The sequence below is a fragment of the Xiphias gladius genome, chromosome 5 (assembly GCF_016859285.1).
Source record: "Xiphias gladius isolate SHS-SW01 ecotype Sanya breed wild chromosome 5, ASM1685928v1, whole genome shotgun sequence".
Classification (NCBI taxonomy): Eukaryota; Metazoa; Chordata; class Actinopteri; order Istiophoriformes; family Xiphiidae; genus Xiphias; species Xiphias gladius.
In genome coordinates, this window is record NC_053404.1 from 15,327,874 (window position 1) to 15,347,457 (window position 19,584).

The following is a 19,584-nucleotide window of genomic DNA, read 5'->3' on the forward strand; positions in this document are numbered from 1 at the left end:
GCACAATTATGTCACCTCAATTTCATGCAATTCAGTAAGTGGCTAATATGAAATAATAATGGAGAGTGTGACAAATAGGAACATCAGAGTTCTTGTGAAACATTTAGACTTGCTTTGTGTAGACAGACTTGAGCATGCCTGAACAAGCCAGTATGAACATTTAATAAATCTTACATTGAAGGAGGAAAACCCTTAACAGATTGATTAACTGCTGACAGCTTTATGACAAAATTACTATTGTTGCTCTCGGAGCACTCATCATTAGTTAAATCGATGGTAAGGCATGATCATTAATACTATACTGCACTTCTAGTGTCTCTTTCAGCCCTTTCATTTGGTCCAAGTCTATCACCAGTCCTCTGCAGTACAACACAGAGACTCTCCTAATAGCCAGTAGTTATGACGGTAGCTGTCATGTGACACTTAATAGCTTATAGTATGTTTATGGAACTATAAAGGGATTATACAGTATATTTTAAGATAAATAGATATTCATATTTGGATAATTAATTTGGTCGTTGTAGGTTGCTTATTCTGTTAAATTTTATTTAACCTAATATTTCTTTATTTCACTCTACCTAAAGTCCAACTTAGTTAAAGCTAGCATTTACAATGACTGTGTAACTTGGCAGCAAGGGAACAACCTATTAACAGTTTTCCATCTACACATCCAACGGACACAGGGCAACATTAGCATTCATTCACTAACAGTGCATGCTAGCTAACTGCTAACTTTGTCTGTCTGCCCTTTGCTGCTCGGGATGTCGAGTATAGGGTGTATATCAGAGATTTTTTTTTTTTGTAGAAAACAGTTGCCTGCTGTGGCTGGTAAAGACGCTCTGATGAGAGTGGTGAGACTGAACTACAATAAGAAAGTTGCAGGCCTTTAAAACCAAAACAATGACCTGAAAGGTGCTAAATCGCTTAATAGAGCTTGTGGACACTGCACAATTGTGTGGTAAATTTTCTGTGGGTTCATCGCTACAAGCAATACCTTTCATACTACATTAAGTCATTTGGTCCATAGGCAATATTAAAATATTGGTAAGTGCAACTTTAAAGAAAAGAAAGGTCAACATATCAGTCAGTCTGTGTATTTGTGTTATTCTTATTTGACATCTGGAGCATTACTGGTAATTTCAGTGTGCCGGTGGGTTTCCTGTTTACGGCTGAAATTTCAGAACAAGTTTACTTTAAAGAGGCGTACATCAATAGGCTTTGATGCTAATTAAGCAAAATGGCAAGTGGAAAAACACCCTAAACAATACCAGCTTGTTTGAGTGAAATGATTAGGCTAAATCACATTTGTTTGGCCAAAGCAGCTTAAAGCATGAAGCATGCATCTACACCAGCATAATAACACGGGGACTTGAGAGATTGACTGAAAAGTCTGACAAAACAACACAACAGTTAGGTCTAATGGCCTCATTCTGTCTATGTTTATGTAACAGTTTTTTTTTTATAGCAGTGTGAAGTTTACATTTAAATGCTCAGCAGCAATGCAATCATGCACTGTGAGTGTTGCGATTATTGTTGTGCACCCAGCTATTTACAGCATTTACTTGTTTTCAGATCAAATGTGTACATGAACACACCTGTGCATCAGAGCGGATCTAGAAAACATCAAATAATAAGAGCTATGAGCTACACTCTTTTCAGTGATGTGGTTTTAATTTAGATTGAATTAAATATGCCTTTATGACATTTGGTTGACATTTTCCACAACTGTGATGAAGCCAAAGGGCCCAGATGATAACTGAGTAAATCATAGAGCTAATTAGCACTCAGTTTTGCCTTCTTATAATGATGTGACTAAATGTTTGGCACAAAATATAATCCAACACCTATATAGTTCTACCCTTCAGTCATGGAAGCCTTACCGCTAGTGTTACCTGAGGTTTGACTACTTCTTGTAAGTGCTCACTGTGCTCGCTGGAACTTAGACTCTCACTCGACACGTATCCCTTTCAAGACGGGGCAATCTAATATGCCCTCAGCCTCGGGTCACCCCCTTCCTTCAGCAACAGCCGCGCAGCTCCAGTAGTTAGTAACTTCATCTCATTCACATCATCTTTCACAAAAGGTGTGTCTGTTTACAAAACCCCGGCAAACGCAACACTTACCCCGTCGGTGGGTACAAAGCCCCAGTCGAGTGATCTGGGCCTGGCAATGAAAGATGAAAGCTCAGACTGAGACTGGTGCTCTGAAGCACGTGTCTGGATGATGCTCTCATCAGCCTTCAGATGGACAGGTGGAGGAAAAAGACGGCCAGGAGACGAGGACAGGGACGACGGGGGGGTTAAGGCTTGGCCAAGCTTGGAATAACTTCATTCCCGTTTGATGCACTTTGATATGTGCACTCCACCTGAGCCCAGACTGTAAGTGTGAGGGGCGATGAGCAGGGACTTGTCAGACGCTTTATGGGATGCACCGTTTGTTTATTAATCACTAGGTTCTGTGATGTGTCTCTCATCACCCCAACAGGTATAATTAAGCTTTAAAGGGCATGCAAGGCTTGATGTGTCTGCAATTCATTTTGTTTTATCTCCTTGTTCCTTTTGAAGTCACTGCTGCATGGGTAAGGTGTAAATGTAGACTGTGGAGTGTGTGTGTATGCGCGTGTGTGTGCATGTACAGTTGGTGAGTGTGTGTAAATCTCTGTATGGTCAGAGAGCTTCTTAATAAAGAATTTTCCTGCGGTTTCCATGTTGCATGACCTGAAATGTCTGCTTACACGCCAGCTTGTTTAGCCTGACACGTCTTGTTTAGTCTCAGTCGTTTGGAGGAGTGACAGTTCAAAGGTTGTCAGTTTCTGATGGCCAGGTATTGTGCTCCTTGTATGACATCTTGGGTTCCCAGCAGGCAGCTGTGGCGGCCTGTTTTTCAGCACAAGTATGTGACAAATGTTGGGGGGAAAATAAACACCAAGCTGTCTTGTTGGGATTGACGCAGCGCTATTGACCCTATCAAAAGGTCAAGCGAATTGGAATATACATCAGAGAAACGTTTGAATTTCATGAGCTCCTTCCCACTTCATCTTTACTAAAATTGATTTGTGGTGTCAAATGAAATATGTTGAGTGGGACATCATGTAGGAATGTCAACAAGACACCACTGCGCATTACAAACTTTGATCTTTGATTACAGCTCTCTTTCAGCAAGATAAATTCTTAGATTTACCTTTTAAAAAATCTAGCAACCAACCTTAGGGGTTGTTTTCCTTTATTCCCAGCAAAATCATAAATCTGAAGTATCCATTTTGATAAGGCAATATAGGCATTCAATACACCTCTGCTACCGGTAAGTAGGACAAGCTATTGTCTATACCGTCCGATGTGCTTCTTCTTGATTCTGTTCCATTTGATTCTCTGTCAGGAGCAGGCACAGGTGTGAAAAGATGAGAAGCTCACCCGTTTACTTTGGCAGGAGAAACTGAGCAGGCAAACAGCCAGTGGCCTGTCACTTCTCCCACTGGATCCCCCGGTTGTGTCCCCTCTCATGTGAGTGAATCGATGCAACTCATGCAGAAATGTTACCTGGCATTTCAGATAACACGATGAGCACGGGTCAGGGGAAATTTTCAGAATCAGTCCTGCCTGGAGGAGCTCAAGTAAATTAAAAGTGGTATTTCTCTGACATAAATCACATTCATGTGGAATAACTGATTGTGTCACTGGCTTAGAACACTATATAACACTATATATTTTAACTGTCTCCAATCTTAGTTTTTCCACTATCCATCTTTCCCATCCCACGTCAGTTTGTATGCTGTCTCTCAAAGTCTTCTGTACTGAACTGAATGCACCATGGGAAGTGCAATTAAGTGGTGACAGTCAAACATCACATCAGCAACTTCAAGTTTACAAATTATGAATTCATTCCATGCCAAAGGAAAAACCCTCAGATTTCGCTGTAACTACTGTTGACTTATCATAACTGGAAGGAAATCTCGATAATAAGTAAATAGATGGTTAGTTATTTTAGTTATGGGGTTTATGTCATTAGTATAGTGTTACTTGATACTCGCTGTCAAACGATGCCATTAAAGCTTAGATTCATAAATAAACATTCATCAGATGATCGGAGGAATGGATTTGTTGAGACAGATAGTGGAAACAAAAACATCTGCGGCTGCACCTTTGGCACATTGAGTAACAAGTAAATAAGTGTTGCTATTTCACCTTTCATCACACACTAAAATTACAACAAGAAACCAAGAGGCTGTGCTTGTTTGGCAGAATCTCAACACACTTTGAAGTATGCAAGGGATGGTGAATGACTTGCCCTCTGAATGGTGAAGCAACGTGTCATTTAGACAGCAGAGATTTGACTTTTTTTTAATGATTGGCTTTGCTTTGGACGGTCAGATTGTTTGGGGTTGTTTTACTAAAGCAAATGTTTGACAGCTTAATACTGGGGATGTTGTGTGGTGCAGTAGCAATGCACTGTACATGTGTTAAGCAATGTTTTCTATTATATATAAGTATATTTTTTTGAAATTTTATGCCTTTACTAGCCAGTGGAGAGAGGAGAGCTAAATGAGGAGAGATAAAGACGCGGAATGAATTGACCCAAACCTGGGACACTGGTACTATATGGTCAGTGCCCTAAACCCCGAGCCCACCAGGATGTCGCAGTGCTTTCTTACTGAACTTTAACTTTTGGCTTAATGAAAAACAGTATAGTTGAAGATGTTCAGTGGATAAATGGTTAAAAGTTAAAGCATGCACGTTGTAATCCCTCTCTGATTTTGGTGTTGAATGACACCATTCAAACTTACACCTCCCAGACCCCTGCCTTGCACCTGCCCAACACTATACAGTATGTACTCTATGCTAAGAGGGCCCACTTTGGCAGGAATTTCATCCCATTTGCAATAAAAGCCTTAAATTTAAATACTTTGTTGCGTACTGTATGTTTAGATGTATGTATAATTGCACGACTGTGTACATGTAAGGGTATATGAAGATATACAGTATATATGGATATGAATGTAAATGAACATATGTGACAACTTGAATACTGTGTTTATTAGGGTTGGGAATCATGACGATATATTCCATGAAACTATATAATGTGTCTACTGCTATCCCACACCCATACCATTTATAGTGTGGCATTTATCCATTTAACATATCTGGCTGTATTATGCCTTGGTGGGCAATGGTGTAAATCAATGAGCAGGTGTGCTTTATGGCAATACTTGTTTTTTGATAAATGGAATGATATACCTTTATTTGGTAGGTCTGACAGGTATTCATTGGATTAGCCAATAACGGACATTCCTGTCTGGTTATTTTATCCATAAGTAGTTTTCAATATCACAATGAAAAGAGGATTTTATCCATATCGTTCACCCCTAATGTGTATCGGTCTATTTTCATTTAAGACATGTATATAAAGATGAAGCAAATTTTTTTTTGGCAAAGGTTTAATTCTTTATTTATTTATTCTCAGACATTCTGTCAGGGTTGGTAACCTGTTGGCAGTTTTCATCTGTGAGCACAATTTAGGGGTCCATCATACTTATATGTTTATATATATACTTATATACTGAGATCTTTGAGTATACTTAATTTTGTGACTTTTCCCGTGTTAATGCACAACATAATCAGAATCCAGTTACTGCAGAATTAGTATATAGTTTGGGACACAAAATTTAGGACATGTCCTTTAACATGATCCTGAAAAATAATATTTAGTATGTGAAAAATAACAACAAAAAATGTAAATACAAACTATATGGACCCTTTAAAGTTGCTCACCTGTTATTGGCCCACTTTTTTCTTTAACCGTGTTAAATTTTGTGTGTTGATGTGCTAAATATGGCTCTTCCCACCATTGCCCCACCCCTTATAACCTAAATATGGATTCATCCATAGTAGTACATGTAAGGTAGGAGGAGGAGACAGTGGGGTCCTGTGGAGACGCGGAAAGTCCCCAGTTATGTGGTAATTCTAGAGAGTGGTTGTGATATTTATTCTTATTACCCAAAGAACTTGGCATTTATGAGACTTACCACAAACACATTCCCCACAGCACAGGCAAAAACTTCAGGCTGTGCCCTTGTTCAATCAGATGAAATAGCTGCTGCTGCTGCTGATTTATGGTGGAGTTTGGAAGGAAGTCTCCTGCGACCCTGCTTATTTAAATTCAGGAGGTCCTTTAAAAAAATTAAATAAGTTAATTGCATTTACAGTAGTTCTTCTTTGAGAACGTTGATGGAATATGTCTGTAAATATACACAGCGATGACAAACACTGCTCTGTATATCCTGACCAAGGATTATACTTTTTAATTAATGATCTTAGAAATATAATCAAAAAGCGTTTACCTTCTGTAGCAATGATGGATCTGGGAATTACATCAGACAAATCTGATGTCAAGTTTTCAATCAAGCTTCTTTTAATTATCGGAAATACTGCCATACATTGTGCCTACAACATCCTACAAAGGTCAGTTTTACTTAAGGTATGATTGGACTCCACTGGATATGCATTGTATGTAATCAGGATGAAATAGAATGTGTAGTTGTCATGCCTCTCAGACACAGCGGGGGCAGCAGGATTTTCAGTGCTCATGTCTTCACAGGGCACAATTTATTGCTATTACGATGGTCTATTTCTAGCCATAGTGATGGATTCTGCTCAATTATTGTCCATTACGGAGAATGATGGCCGCACAACCATGCCAGATATTATGGGTCCCCGCTGCAGTGACATTACATTTAGATCATCTCATGTTCAACTCAGCCAAAAGAGGCCTAAACTGAAAGTTTCTTGTTTTGTAATGGATTATTGTAGTCATTCCTAACCTTTTGTGCCTGTGATCAGTCATTATTATTATTATTATTATTATCATTACCCCATGTCTAATTGTAGACCCATATCACAGGTTGTAGTATATCTGCTAGTTGGGAGCATGTGAGCAATTCACTCAGTGATTTTCTCCTCTTTCAATTCTTTAATTTGAATAATTTTTAGAGGCCTGAAAGACATAGTAATTCACACAAAAAAAAAAACATCTGAGAAAAATCCAAAATAGATAATAATTTTTTGGCTGGTTTTACTGTTTAATTCCCGAGTAATAACCTGGTGACCCCTTTACATCAGATCTATTGTGCGTCCCAACCCCCAGGTTACAAATGTTAGCATGACTGACTAAATGGCTTACTGTAGTAACCTAACCCAGCATTACTGCCAAGGCCAAGGTGTTTATCATTTATTGACTACATTTTGTGAGGTTGCAGATTACGTTTTTAAAATAGCCTTTCTCATACTCGCAGGTTTCCAATGTGTAGTACTTCCCCACTGTGGGAAAGCTGGTCTCGAATAGGCCTAACATTAGCTTCTCCTGCTCCTCCGGATTTTGGGAAGTTTAAGCTGCAGAAACCCCAGCCAAACTTACTGACCCAGGCAGCATTACATTTGCCACATTATGAATAATAGAGGATAAATATATTGCTTGTCAAAGCTTGTCATTACATTTTTCAGCATCCTACTTATAATACTAAGATTAACTAGCCCTACACTGTAATACAAGACCAACGCTGTTTCTTATTTTCAATATCTTTTATGTGAATCATCAACTGGTGAGGATGCTGACTTTTTTCCTTGGAGATTTAACTTTAGCCTTAGTATTTTAGCCTGATATCAGATAGGTAGGAAGTGCATATTAAAGACATTTTTACAGGGCCCCCATTTTAAAATGAGCCAGCTGGAAATACTGTATTAAAAAGTCAACCGTAGACATGTTTTCAACCTCTGATGGAGCTAATGTTAGCTTCATTAACTAGCTAGGTACAGCTGGTAAATTTTACCAGTGACAGTTGTCTTTCTAGCCATCCAAATCGACAGTTGCCAGCTAGAAATGGGAAGCTTGCTTTTGTTTACCACTTTCTGAAATCATAGATCCATTGTTAAAAAATTACCATGATTTTCTTATGGCGTAACTGCCAACATTATCGTTGTAAACTGCTAATTATCTAACAGTTTTCCTACATGCTGGTGCTGATCCCATGCACCACACTATATCCAATAAGTAAACCCTTAATAGCCATCCTCTTGTTTTCAATATGTTCATGCCTGAAAAATAGAGAAGAATTGGGAAATAGAGGGTGAGCTTGTTTTATTCCTGGCATCTGGATGCTGCAGTGGCTGTCGTCTCGCCAGAGCTCAGGCTGGGAGTCAGCACAAACTGGAGGTAATTGAGAGGGAGAAGTCCAAGCCAGTTGCACAGTGGGGCCTCCATGGTCCCCTGAATGCCACCATAGCCCCTAGTCGACATTAATCAAAATGCCCGATCAATAACTTCTCAAGTGCTAATAAGCAATGGCACATTTCGTGATATGTGAGCCCCTTCATCATTTCAAATACCCGGAGATTTATAGGAAATCCATTGTTAGGTCCAAAGTATGAGGTAATGTAGCACTTAGTAAATGAAGTAAAACCAAAAGCCTGGGGTGATTTGTATTTCATTTACAAAGGACATGTCTAATCATTAGAAGCTCCACCTCTCTGAAAAGCAACCAAATGGCTGTAATGATGGCTGTGTTCCTTACTCAGCAATGACGCAGGAGACAACAGCAAATAGCAAAGACTCGCTGTCCTCCACCCCTGACTGGTTCACTCCCAGATAGCTATGGGGGTCTCCTATCCTCCATGGAGTCATTAAAGCCATGTTAGGGAAGCATTATGGGTCAAGTCATAAAATAATTCGATTTCTGTCCCCCTCCACTGTCTTCTATCAAATTGATTGGTCTCCCGGTCATCTCACTGGCTGACATAATTGTTAATTAACCCTTATGGGCTGCCCTCTCTCATCTATATCTCATGGCAATTACTCATTTGACAACAAAGCAATATATCACAGTGTACAATGTATGGACACAGACTTGTTTTATGAGTATGAAATGACTCAGTATCATGAAAGTGTTGCTCATTTACTCACATCTAGATGCTTAATTTACGTAAGTACTGATTAGCGTCATGTTTGTTTCACATGATGTTATCTACAGGTTAAATCTTGGCAGCTTTGTCTCAACTGTTTGATTATTTTCCTTTTGAACCTGCTGTTGGTGCAAATTTGCAAAACAGCTCCTCTGCACAGGCTTTTTTTTTTTTTTTTTTTTTTTACCTTTTGCTTAAGTCATCAGCTCTTTGCACGTCAAGGTGCGTTGTCTTTTCAAAAATACCACAGATCAGGTAAAGAGGTCCGGGGGAAGAAAGTTAAATAAAAAGCTCTTTAAAATGGTATTCATAAAGAAAAAGACAAACAGTGTCCCTGTTGAAAATAAACGCGCACACTGAAATCCATTCTGATGACAGTTGGAAGAATGCAGGCTTTATGGGGGACTTGAGCCCCATCTTTGCCATATCTTTTAAGCATGATTATTTACTTAAAACAACAAACCAAAGCCCCAAGTCTGGCATTGTGGGGACAGGCCTTTGATTGAGCTCTGAGCTTGAATTCTTAACTAATAAATTGTTCCACGCCTTTGTCTGGGGCATTAACAACAGTGGTCTGCGTTTTTCTTGCCCTAATCTCAAGAATGCAGCAGCCTCTTGAGAAGCTCAGGGGTTTCCTCCTCTCCCAGAGCCAGATCTTCACTTTGTTTTCTTAGAGGACTCCCTGGATTGACAGGCCTCACCGTTAGCCCTCTCCTCGGCCATCTGTTTTCACTGATTCTGACTGAGCACATCAAAGTCAATCAAGACTGCAAAGCATTTTAAAAGTCACACACCCCTGCACTGTGTGTGAGAAATAAAGCAAACTTTTCATCAGGCTCACAAAAAGACAAAAAGAGATGGTTTGGACTGTGTGTTTGTGTGTATGGTTTTCCATGTAAGAGTGACCTGTGAGGGATCCCTTAGCTCACAGCACAGGTATGAGCAGCTTAGCTTTGTTCAATGCCTACTCTGACGACAGCTTGGTGAGTCACCTAGACACATAGACTAACCTCCTTTGGTCAGGTTCCAAATGTTCACTGACACCTCCCTGACAATAAAATAATCATTAGTGAGATTGAGACACTGCACGTAGTTTTCAAAGAGCAAAATTATCTTTGCATGGTGATATAAGGGGATTGAAAACTTTGTAAATGTAGAGCTATCAGCAGTGGTGTTATCCATACAATGGTGTAGAATTAACAGTAAGTATAAGTACAGAAATATTATCAGGAAAATCCACTTAAACATCCAAAGTAAAAGTACTCATTATGCAGCAGAATGCATATACACATACATACATACATCAGTCCTATATTATTTTATGTAACACTATTTCATTACCATTAAAAATGAAAGAACATATTGAAGTATTTTACTTTCAAGAGATCAAATTTAACTACTTCACATGCTGCTGGGTAGTTTACATACATCATATTATATAAATCCATTCATCTGCAATCTAATCTATTAATCTACAAAGTACCTGGTAATTATATCTGTCAGGTAAATTAACCTAAGTGGTTAATTTCTCTCTGAAATTTAGTGATGTACAAGTATAAAGTTCAAGTTAATTTACTTGCCAGTGAGTTTTTGAGATATCATTAATTTGTTTTCTCTGTGGCTTAACAAAGTTGCAACCCCATCCCATTATTATTTTTCAAAATCTAAATTTAAAAAAAAAAATCACTACAAGTTATACTTCCGTACAGCACTTGAGTAAATGTACTTGTTTACATTCCACCACTATTTAGAAACCACTGAATAAAAATTAATATTACATAATTTTGAAGTTGTATAATTTAAAACACAGAGAGGCTTTAATAGGCTATTGAGAGATTCATCATATATCAATATTTAAATATTACATTAAATATTATGAAATATTACAAGAAATCAAAACGCGCCACACAGTTGAATTTATGCTGTTTTTAAATCGGAAACCATAACCAATCAGCTAACCCAGAGATCTCAGCTCAGCCAATCAGAGGCAGCGATGAGGCTCCGCGGTGGTGACGCGAAGGGCGGGGACAGGTTACCTGGTAACAACTCAAACACTGTTGATAGGATGGCAATGCGGAAGGTTTGGATTTTCGCTTCACTTTGTTAATTTGTTCATTCATGAAAAAGTCTTAATATGAAGAACTGCGGCAGATTTATCATCAGGGTTTCGCCATATCTGTACATTTAGTCTTTAGACTCTGACCGGCTTGTGTCCTAGAATGAAGTTAAAGCGCTCCGTTGTCTGTTTTGCACCTGCTAGTTTAATGAGATAGAGAACACCTGCGTGAACTGAGCTACACGCGGTTCAGTTCACAGTAAGAATAACCAAAATAATGTTTTAATCAATGTATAAAATGAGGTATGCTTGTAGGGGAACCAGAAGAAGATTGTTGTCGAGCTCTGTCGGTTTTAAAAAGTAATTTCTTTGACACACTTATTGCTGCATTAGTGAATTATTAAGAGGTCTACATTTGCTGGTTTGCCCAAGTTATAAAGTTACCAAATGCCTAATGCATCATTTTATATAACTGCAATGATGAACATCCTTTACAGAGCTTGAAGTCTAAAACAAGCAACAAGTTGGTGATCACCTCCGTTGCCTTTCAAGACCACATCACACAGAGCCTGCTGCATCCAAATTTCTCATTTTCTGACCCTTTGCTGAGCTGCAAAAGAAAAGCATCCAGAAATCGACAAGCACAAAGAAGAGCGGAGGAGATGGGTTCACAGGGACAGGACGAGCGAGACGAGAGAGAATATGTGCTTGATTCTGCTCCACCTCCATTAACATTAGGTAGGACAAACTTTGGAAATGTCTTGCAGTCTAAGACTTCCATTCATGAAAATCACGCCAGCGTATTTCTTATATCTTTTAGCTCAGAAGATGGGTTTGGTGGCTTCCCCAGTAGGGAGACTGAGGGAGGATGAATGGACGCAGGTCAAGGCGAGGTCTATTCAGCAGGGGGAATCAGCTCAGCCCTGTGCAATATGCAGGGAGGAGTTTCGCCTTCAGCCTCAGGTATTCCCCCAACACAGCAACTACTGTTAAAACACTGTGAGCGAGCTCTTTCTTTCTTTTAATTTTTTTTTTTTTAACTTGTGTTCAATGGTCTGTGTCTGTCCTCGGGGAAACCTGTGTTTCCGTATACACACATGCGCACACAAACATACACACACAGCCGCCTCCGCCTCCCCCTCCCCCTCCCCGCAGTTCCTGTGTGTTCTAATCTGTGTAGACAACTGTACAAATTTACCCATACTGCCTTGGAACTCAAGTGTGACGTGATGATGTGGCAATCAGTGTGTAACTGTGAAGGTCATTCAGTCTTTTACACCTTTCCGATCCCCTTTTAAGATGCCAATCTCCTCAAGAATGCGGGACTAGAATAGGCGGCCTCACAAAGCACAGTTGCCATAGATGCACATGTAAATATTAGTTTGACTCAGGGTGAAAAAAAGAGTTAATTAGAGCCTGCTAACAAGGGAAAGTGACAAGAGGGAATCTTTGTTGATTTGGCATTTTCCTCGAAGCCTTCATATTGTAACAATGCCACTGGGCTACAGTCTTGTGTTGCATTCAAGCATTAATATAACAGTGAAAAATGCTTACAACTACAGTTGCTCTGAACCAGTTGTGTGGACTGAAATCTTTGTCACTCTATCCAGCTCATAAAAAGAAAATTCCTCTACTTTCTATCAAATTTTTATTCCATTTCTTTATTGTATGTCTGACCTTAAACTGTAGCTTGTGCCCCTTAAAATGTTGTGAGAAGTGAAATTTCTCTCTGGTCTAATGGCTTGTGGAGCTTTTGGAAATTGTACACTGCAGGGGGCCCTTTCACTGGTGATGGAGTGTGTTGGTCAGGCCAAAAACAATAGGAAATCAATATGCCTCCCCTCTGCCCTCTAGAGATCTGAGTAAACTGGTTTGTGTGCAAAGCCCCAATGCTGTGCTGTCTCCTTTCAGACAATAAAAGAGCCCCTCTCGCAGGTAGAAGGAGACTATAGTCCAGGTCCCAGTTGGCCCAATGGGAGTCATGCTGAGTCCCTCTATCCCCTTGGCAAATAATACTTAAAGGCAGATAAACACATTCACATATGTGCATGAATACACACAGATTTAGCATGGCTTAAAGCTCACATAAACACGCTGCATTAGCACAGACTGTATACTGTCTGAGTGCCTTTCTAAGCACTTAAAGAAAATTTGAAAGCCAATACACATACTCAGGAGACATCAAAACCTATATAGTCAACACATGAAATCTAACCTCTTAAGATTTGTTTGGATGCTGCTTCTTGATTTACAGCATGTGTGATACTAGTTTGAAAATTCACATAAAATAATTGACTTATCTCACTGTCCCTTTGTAGGTGTTGCTGTCTTGCTCTCACGTTTTCCACAGAGCATGTCTGCAGGCCTTTGAGAGGTTCTCCGGGAGGAAGTGCTGCCCTTTGTGCAGAAGGCAGCAGTATGAAACACGGGTGATTCATGACGCAGCTCGCCTCTTCAGACACCAGTGTGCTGCTAGGTAAATGCACTAGACCAAAGACACAAAATCTAACTTTAAAAATTAGTTTTAAATGTGTTTTTAACAAAGGTATAGTGGAGACATTTCAATTCACATTAACGCAAACTAAGAATTGGAGATCACACTATCTCATCAATTAGTTTCCATAAAACTGCAGCTTCTTCAACCAGTGAAAAATCATTCTCAAAATAAAAAATTACTTCTATTATTATCTTTTTATGTTGGGTGTAAGTCAAGCAATGTTTTAGTCTATAGAAGACTCAAATTGCATGATCAAGATTCACTAAAACAAATTAATTGTTTATATGTATATGACTATATGAGTTGGGTTCACTTATCTGTATGAGTTGGAGTGTTACATAACTATATTATACTATAGCTTTTAATTATAGCATCTCTTTTTTAAAAGATAAGTTAATAAGTTCAGAATGTTCTTCAAATCTCAGCCTAGCTTCAATTTTACCACATTTCTGCAACATTTGACTTTTGAATTTTGAACATCCCGTTAGATTATATCTGATTGTTGGTTCTTTGTTTTTTGTGGATGTATTTTGTGCATGTGTAGAATTCAAGCATGCTGGCGAGGCTATGTTGCTCGAAGGTGGTACAGACATATGAGGAAAACAATCTGCCCAAAAGACAAACAGCTGCGACACAAATTCTTCGAAGCAAAGGTGAGTTTGGATTTAAACGCTGAAGTGATCACATCAGGATCTTACAGATTAATCGTGCTTCTCTGACCACACTGAACTGAGCAGGCTCATTTTCATCTTGCATTTCACACTGACATTCTTTGACCATTTCTTAGGTCGAATAAAGGCTGTACCGAGCATCACAGCTTCAGGGTTGAGATATGGGTCTCAGGGACTCATAGACCCCCCTGCTTACACACACACACACACACACACACACACACACACACCTACACACCTTCACCTGCTCTGAACCTCTCAAGCTCTTTTGATGCTTTGTGAATCATACACTGTTTGTCCACTAATGTGGAGAGAGTTTTGTGTTTTAGTCAAACAGTCTGGGCATTCCCGGGTCAACTCAAAAGCACAACGTCTCCTTGGCATGTTTGGGTTTGCTTTTCCTTCATTGATCAGTGTTTGAGTAGCGCTATTACTGAGTTTGATGGGAAAGGGTGAAGAGGTGAAGTTGGCCAGGGTGTTTGGAGGTTGTCATTTCAGGCTTTGTTCTCGTCCCATTTCAAAGCTTTAATCATACAACCAGTGGACTCGATGGAGGGAATATTTAAAAGTGGCTGACCGATGGTCTCCAGAACAACCAGTGGATGGGGTCGTTTGACTCTGAGGCTTTGTTTTGCCTTCATCGTGGCTCCCAGGAAAAAGGAACATTGCCACCTAGTGAACCTCCCCCATCTGAGGCCTTGGATGACTGAAGATGACACTGATCATTTCTCTTAACCTTTGAGATAACTTTGAAATAATCATAGCTCCAACACATGTTGTGTATGTCCAATGTGTTCAAGAACAGGCGTATTTATTTCTGCGTAGGGTGTTGTAATCATGCAGAGTGCTCCTACGCTTCAAGAAGGCTGATTAAGCAAAAGTGACAAATGCATGAGGGCCACACTTATAATGTGTTGCAAGGGTCAGAGTGTCCTATCCATCCCCCTGTCAGTCTCCATCATCTCGCCTATAAACCATGCCTTAACATGTCACGTAAACAAAGACACAGCATTTACTGAGCCAATTAACTGGTTTCTAACACATTGGGTCATGTCCGGGTGCACATGCTCCGGATGGAGTCACAGATGTGGTCGTGGGTGGTCATGAGATTGTCTCATATCTTTTGTCACACTTAGGATGATCTTCAAGAGCTGCGAGCTGTGTAGCACAGCGCTGACAGGTCTGATTGACATGATTTTCAAGGGGAAGACTTATTTGCTTAGCTGACTGTAATGCAAACAGGCGTGTAAGTGCTGGGCTGGAACCTGTGTGAGACGGAGAAACCTATTCTTTCAGTTTTCCTTGTGATAGCAGGAAGCAATAAAGCATCTTAGTACCACGTAGTCCCAGGTGTTCCCTGGAAAAAAACAAACCAAAAAACAAACAAACAAAAAAAACCTTCTACGTATCAGGTTAGTTTCAGGGATCTTATCAGCTGATCCTGATGCCCAGCTTTCAATTTTTACTTGCTTCGGAGGTCCGACCCTGAGTCAACAAATTAAGGGGGACACTACCGACATCTAGATGGATTGCTACGAGATAACGTCTCTGTGCTCCACCTCCTTTCCCCCTTCTGTGTCCTCTCCTGTCCCCATCTACTGCTGGGCAAGGCAAAGTTCACCACAGGCTGTACTGTTTGCCTTGACTGTTGAAAAGTCAGCCAGGCTCATAAAACCCTCCATCCGAACAGTTAACAGTTGTTTAATTAGTGATAAAAGCCTAGCTGTAAAGCAATTCTAATGTCACTGTGGCAGGCTAAGAGATGGGGTGTGTGTGTGTGTGTGTGTGTGTGTGTGTGTGTGTGTGTGTGTGTGTGCGCGCGCATGCGCGACAGAGAAAACAAGTACATGTGTGCAAGCAGGTGCCGAAGGAAATGCTACTTTAAGTAATATGTTACATTACCTTTCCTAGATGTAGTGTAGCACATTAACATAGAGCTGCCATATTAGTTTATTGACAGAAAGTTATCAACTGTTTTGATAACCATTTAATCATTCAAGTCATGAGAAAGATTCCCTAATGCCAGCCTCTAAATTGTGAGGGATTTTGCATACAGTGAGCCTTGTCTTACTGTATGAATGAATGTGACAGTAAACGGAATATCTTTTGGATAGATCTCACAAAACAACCAATCTGAAGATATCACCTTGGGCTTTAGGGAACTATGATGGGACTTTTCACTGTTTTCGTCATTTTCGAGACCAAATGATTAATCCAGAAAAATAATCAGTGGTTTAATCAATCTCTTGCAGCCCTACATTAATGTCCAATTTTCTGTTATCACATACAATCAATGAACTGGGGAAAATCGTTAACAAAAACATTCTTATCATGAGGCCCACTTACTTGGTTGGTTTTTAGGGAACGTTCAGCCACATCATGGCCCTCATCAGTGGCTAGAGTTCGCTCAGTTGGAGATGGCTTAGTTGTCATAATTTAATTTTAGTTGCTCCTTACGTTACATGCAGGAATTTATGTTGCTTGATCAATTGCATAGTGCTTTTAAAATTTATATATATAGATCATTGACTACTGAATGTGTTTTTGATATAAACAGTAATATGCATATGCAGGCATTAATTGTTGCCTAGCAACAGCTGTTGTAAATGGGAGAAAACATGAATTATGAGATGACAGACACTGGAAGGCGTCTATAAAAATTGTCAGTTTGAGAGTTGATTCGGTTTATCAGAAAATTGAGATACTTCAAATTTAAAATTTAAATTTACCAAAAAATCACATCCTAGAATCAGGGCTGTAGAAAGAACAAGATCAAGTTTCCCCCCAATACCATTCATCCTCATAAAAATTTGACCATACACCAGAAATAAAGTCCCTAAATTGATCAAAGTATTTGGATTTATATTTTATTTATTCTCTTAATTGTTTAATTTATTAAATGCCGTTTCATAGCCTTTTTCACACAGACATTGCTCTAAAATAGCCAAATTTGAATATATGTGTAATGTAATCTCTCACCAGGTGGCTAAAATGCCAATGTGTAGGAGCCTGGCTGCTGGGTACATTGGTCTGGAAAAATGACAGTAAAATCATATAGACAGTAATTAAAAGTAATTTCATAGGAGAGAAACTGGTAACTCAATAACAATTCATTTGGAGCAATTAGTAATTCATTTGTTTTTTTTGAGAATCTACCTGTGTGCAAGACAGAGGAGAGAACATGTTTATGTGAGCATGTATGAAACAGAAAGTGTCAGAGACGTATGTGTTACCATGTTTCCCAGCACCGTCTTCCATTTCTTTTCTTTTTTTTGTACTGGTTTCCATTAATTCTCCATGTTAGTCGGAGACGTGATTGTATTGATCTGGCTGTTTAACAACTGCACCCTGTCAGCGTGCCTCAGCCATTACAATACACACACACACAATTAGCCTTCGCCGAAAACACGACTCTATTGTGTGTCTGAATGAAACATGCCTCTTTTGTGCCAATAATGTGGTTTTTCTAATTAGTTGCAGGAGTTGAATGACAGCTTTGTCCGATACTGTCACACCGACACAGAGGCTTTTCTGAGTGATATCGACCGCTCCCTGTCATCAAGCAGACGAGTGTTCAAGCAGCTGGAGAGAAAAAGTGTCTCCGAACCGCAGGAGAACGACTGGGACCGAATACAGAACCAGGTCAGGAACAAGACACACTCTGCTGAATCAGAAACCATTTTTATCATTAAACATGGCCCTGTAAAAATATCCAATCCTAGTCTGATTCTTCTTCACCCAGTTTTGCCTTTCTTTGACATGTTAACGCTTGCATGGGGACAACAGCATCACAGCTGCTATATATAAAGTACACATCTCTCCTGAAGTGATCATTCACTGTATCAAATGAATGGCAGTGGGAAGGCTAATAATCCTCTGTGTTTACAAAAAACACGAGCCAGTCAGATAATGCATGACAGGCTTTTCATCGCCTGGACTGCTGCGGAGGAACTGAAAAGACACTAAGATTTGCTCTTCCATAAGGCTCCATTGTTGGCTTTCATAGCAGCCAGTACCATTTTCCAGAGAGGGGGTGGGGTGTGCACAAAGTATCTTTTTTTTTTTTTTTCCTTTTTTTCTTTTTATCTGGTGTGAAAAGGTTGAGCACAAGGCAGGAGTGGCCCAGCTTTGACATGGGAGTATCGAACAGTGAATGTACTTTCAACACATACCTTGCACCTTGAACATTTAACAAACATTTGACAGCAGAGCTTGTTGGCCCCTAAATACAGGTAGCCGTCTTTGGTTAACTATTTGCGGAGCTGTGCTCGTATTGCTTTGTTTTTGTAACGATCACTGGTAAACATGTTATCACCTTGTGCCGGATCAAACCTGTCAAGTAGTTGCCAACAGATTTGGTTCAGAGTCCTTTCAAATTAAATGGATTTCACTTGAGCAGTGGAAGGAACAGAGTCACTGTTATTATCTGCTAATCAACAGGACAGTTACATGTTGGCAAAAAATTCTGTATTATATAGATATCTATGTATCTTCCTATATAGACCTCTGTAACGGGAGTTTTAAATATTCTTAAGGCAGTTGAGGAACCTATATTGTTTGTTTCAAACTCTGACAGGTTATCCAGAGAGGTGTCTGGGACTGCCCCATCTGCCTGAACGCGCTTTGCAGCCTGAACCTCCCGACAGAAGCTGGTAGATCCAACCATCAACAACACAGACGAACCGTGCTTCTGTCCTGCTCTCACCTCTTCCACCAGCTCTGTTTAGAGGCTTTCGAGGCCTTTACTGCAAACAGCAGACCTTCATGTCCCCTGTGTAGATCTGTCTACCACAAAAAACTAATCTAAAACAGGTACAAATTTATGCAAGATAGCATTTTAAATCATCCCATCTAGTAACATTTATAGTCTCAAGTACCCTGTACTTAAAGAAAGCAAAATCATTACATCTTACGATAACAAGATGAAAGGAATAATTTGGTATTTACTATTTCTGGAAATTTTATTTATTCACTTTCTTGCAGAGTGTGTTTACAGGGTGTTATGTTTTATCCAAGCACAGTATACAACTCCCCGTAAATACACAAGCTGCCATGTTTACATTGTTGTTTGTGTACGGATTAAACAAGTGAAATTTAATTTGTTAGTGAGCTTTAGGGCTGCTGATAGGTCATTCATTTATTTATTTTACCTTTGGACAGAGCCAGGCTAGTTGCTCATCCTGCTTCCCGTCTCTATGCTAAGCTAAACTAAGCTAAGGTAATTGGGCCCTCTAGCTCCGTACCTAGTGCAAAAGCATGAGAATTGTATTGCTCTTCTTACCTAATTCTCAGCAAGAAGCGAATAAGTGTATTTCCCAAAAATTTGTAATATTCATTTAAGTAATTTGTCAACCACCACTGATGTCCTGGATGCCGCAATAATAAACAAAAAGATGTTGAAGCATTTTCTAC

General features: G+C 39.6%; 1 protein-coding gene across 1 annotated transcript; it reads left to right on the top strand.

The window, feature by feature from the left end:
* The first annotated feature begins 10,921 nt into the window (after window positions 1-10,921).
* Window positions 10,922-19,576, top strand: rnf32 (ring finger protein 32). The gene is made up of 7 exons (XM_040126578.1): window positions 10,922-11,028; window positions 11,502-11,742; window positions 11,825-11,967; window positions 13,323-13,480; window positions 14,046-14,154; window positions 17,647-17,814; window positions 18,749-19,576. Exons 1-7 carry the CDS (start codon window positions 10,942-10,944, stop codon window positions 18,977-18,979), a joined length of 1,137 nt encoding a protein of 378 aa, XP_039982512.1. The 5' UTR covers window positions 10,922-10,941; the 3' UTR covers window positions 18,980-19,576.
* The last annotated feature ends 8 nt before the right edge of the window (window positions 19,577-19,584 follow it).